Here is a 3,625-nt window from a genome sequence, read left to right as displayed (position 1 = left end):
TTTTTTTTTATTCTAAAATTGCTTCCTTTTTCTTTCATGCTCAGAGTCTGAATCTGAATGTTCGAATTCCGATTCTTATATATCTATCGTTGAAAAATGAAATGGAAACTCATGTAGTCACACCACAAAACTACCACTACGCGCGCGTTCATCTCTATTTAATTGTTTATATTTAACTCGATCCTATGTTAAAAGCTAGATTCATACCAATAATTGTTCGTGTTAATTTCATGCGGGTCTCATTAACGGGCATACAACCCTCTCCCCCTTAGTCCGTCGAAATTATCCCCAGCACTATTGAAACGTGTCTAATTAATAACCGATCGGGCCGATAATAATAATTGATATCTGTCACTAGTATTATTATAAACAGAATTGGTTGTAAACATATTTCGATCGCATAAACGGTGAATTTTGGGCAGAACGGCATCACGGAGGGACTCGGAATGAGTTGGGGTTAACGAACTCTACTACGCATTAATTACGGATGGTCCCGGTGCGATTAAATAGACGCTAATGAAATATGGCGCTCAATTATTCGCTGTTTGAACGAGAGAAATTGATAACTTCTCCTGGTCCCACTGGTACTACTCATCCCAGCCCTGCGGTACCAATTGAATTCGTCATGAATTTTACAGTATTTTTTTTATTAAAAACAAAAAGGGAATGTTCAACAGCTGACGGATGCGAATTTACTCGATGAATATTGAAAACCATTTGATATTTTCTCAGTAGTGCTTCAATTTTAATTAGAGTGAAATTTCCAATATTTTGACGTGCCCATCGCTGCAATCGCGAGCTCAAAAATTTAACGATGAATTTTAATAATTCCACATATTCGCTATTGTGGCAATGAGCATTCGCCTGGCTTTAATTAATTCAAATGAAACCTCTCGAAGCTAGGGAAGCGAGTGGTGAAATTATAACGCGATTTTTTCATCGTTGAAACCCAGGAGAATGAATTTTTTCTCATTTTCCCGTGTCACACTGGCCATTTTTTTTTTCTCCACGCTTGAATGACGTTAATTCTCTTTTGTCCATGCGCAAGGGGGTAAAAAATAGAAAAGACATTGACAATTAAAATTGTAAAGTAATTCGAAGAGTGACAGAGCCCTTTAATCTCACGACACACGGACGAACGAGTTATCGATTCGGTCGATCCCTCGACCCAGGATAGACCACCGATAATTGCTCCATCCGAGGTACATACTAGGTGTACAGAGAGTTGAATCATTTCTACGTGTCGATATACTGAATATCGATTCAACCAGAAAATACCGCAAGACATCCATAACTGACGTACTAGCATTTTATTGTAACTGGAAATACGAGATTGGATTCAATTTCAAATAGTAATTGAGATTTTTTAATTATCCTCCATTTTCCTATATTCGTATTTTTCTAATCTCAATTTGAATTGATAATTCTCCGAGATTTCATCAACGCTCTCGATTATATAGTTTTTTTTTTCGATTGTGGAATTATCTCGGATAAAGTTTAGTGTCCACTTCATTTGAATGAAGTATCTCTCGGGTCTAACGCAATAAACCTGATTCAATCGAGAGGATAGTGCACTCGAGGCACAGGTGGCACTATGATTGGAGGATGAAGTCCACTTTATGCGATTATGCACGTGATTTCAACATTACCCGTATGTATATCAATTCAACGATTTCAAAGGCCAGCCGTGATTCATCATAATATCGATTTGCATTGGAGCAATAACGGGGAATTCCCGATAAATTCCGAGTCACGAGTGCATCCAGAACATAATTCAATCAGATTGACCATTTTTTTTTTACATTTCTCTGATATGTCAGGAGAAAAATTGATTGATTTTGAATTGAACTGTGAAATTTTAATGAGGAATTCAATTTAAGGAAGTCTATTTGATTTAATTATTTTTTCCGTACTGCTTCTCACGACTTCTCGTCTGGCATTTGGTACCACATACTTCGCAAACTCGACTAAAATCTGAGAAAAACTTGTGAATCAGCCCAAAAACTGGTGAAGGCTGCAAATTATTCGAAAAATTTCACACGGGCGGGGGGAGAAAATTTCGAAAATTTGAAAATTCAAATTGTATTTAAAATAAATAAATATTAAAATAAGCTCGTTCTTACCTCCTGGGATGACATTGCCAGCTCCTTGGGCGCCATAACCGAGTTCAGGTGGAATCACCAATTTTCTCTTCTCTCCAACGCACATGTCAACAAGTCCCTGATCCCATCCCTTGATCACTTGTCCAACTCCAAGTTGAAACGTGAAGGGCTGCTCCCTGTCCAAACTGCAATATAAAATTGAAAAAATCATTAATAAAATGAATAATAATAAATAATAGTATCGATTTACTCATAAAGTCTATCATTATCAAATGATCATTATCATTCGGGCCTTACATTTGTTAAAAAATCCCCCGAGTTTTATTCACCCCAGCAGAATATTTTTTTCACATTTGATTCCCCGGATTTCAGTGTAAAAGAACTATATCATGAATACTGGCAAAGTGGTAGTTGCCTGCAGGAAACATTTCGGAAGTAATTGAAGCACTACTCCCCAAATGTACACTCAAATTCAGATGTTTTGAAAACCTTTCAAAAATTCAAGCTAAACCAAATATTTTTCCTCGCTCCCATCGAAAAACTCTACCCCAACAGCATTTATTTTTCTCCATGAATCAGCAGAAAAAAAAAAGTACTCAACGGTAATCTCGCGTGTTGTTTTCATCAAAGATTAAGTAATCCTAAACTTTTAACGATGTTTGATCATAAATAAATTTTACGAGATTTCTCCTGCGGCCACCTCCTTCCAGCACCCCAAGTACCCTTGTGTCATTTAATTATTTCATCAACTAGCCTTGTTTACGAGCCACAACTTGGCAGAAACCGAGAGCTTATCCCTTACCAGCCTATATACAGGGGTGAACTGCGTTGGACTGACATTTACTAGACTTCCAAGGTGATAAAGAGAGATAGACAACGAGGGAGTTTACTGTCGACCTGACCGTTCACCGTATTTCAACATTTCTGGAGAAATTGCCTGGAATATCCGCTAATTCTCGGCTTCAAACTGTTTTCGCAATGATTAACTATAAACACTATTCAATAAAAAAAAAAACACGAGGGGACATCCACACTGAGAGAAAATAATTATCTGAATAAAAATGTCATCTAAAACTGAAAATAATTTTTTTTTTCAAATCTAGAAATGTAAAATAATAAAAAAATATGTTATATAAAAATATGTTATATGTATAAAAGTAAAAACATATTATTATATGATTTATTATATATTCACCTATACGTATGAGTGGAAAATAAAAAAGTAATGAGTAACATTTTTTCTCAGTCCATCAATACTTTTGCAATTCAATCCGGAGTTTTTTGTTGATATGTAAACAAATGAATTATCAAAACTCCGAGAATGGTTCGGGATTGATAAATTTCATAGTTATAAATAATTTGTATCCACGGTGCAGTTGAATAAGTGCTGAATACATTGAAACCAAACTTTTATAAAATATCAAAGGGCGCAACTGTTATAGTTGCTGACTGCACGAATAACCCCGGAAAATTTTCGTCTCCAAACTCCGAGTTACGAACAATTGTTGTCCCATTGTTTTGCC

General features: G+C 35.9%; 1 protein-coding gene across 2 annotated transcripts in view; it reads right to left on the bottom strand.

The window, feature by feature from the left end:
- Positions 1-3,625, bottom strand: part of Fkbp14 (peptidyl-prolyl cis-trans isomerase Fkb14) — a 27,851-nt gene that overhangs the window by 1,792 nt on the left and 22,434 nt on the right. For both annotated transcript variants that reach the window (XM_011300423.1, XM_011300424.1), the window contains exon 2: positions 2,124-2,287. In XM_011300423.1, coding sequence (XP_011298725.1) covers positions 2,124-2,287 — 164 coding nt within the window. The remainder of the gene's footprint in view (positions 1-2,123; positions 2,288-3,625) is intronic.

This window comes from Fopius arisanus, unplaced genomic scaffold (genome assembly GCF_000806365.1).
Source record: "Fopius arisanus strain USDA-PBARC FA_bdor unplaced genomic scaffold, ASM80636v1 scaffold00017, whole genome shotgun sequence".
Classification (NCBI taxonomy): domain Eukaryota; kingdom Metazoa; phylum Arthropoda; class Insecta; order Hymenoptera; family Braconidae; genus Fopius; species Fopius arisanus.
This window is presented reverse-complemented; position numbering and strand designations above follow the sequence as displayed.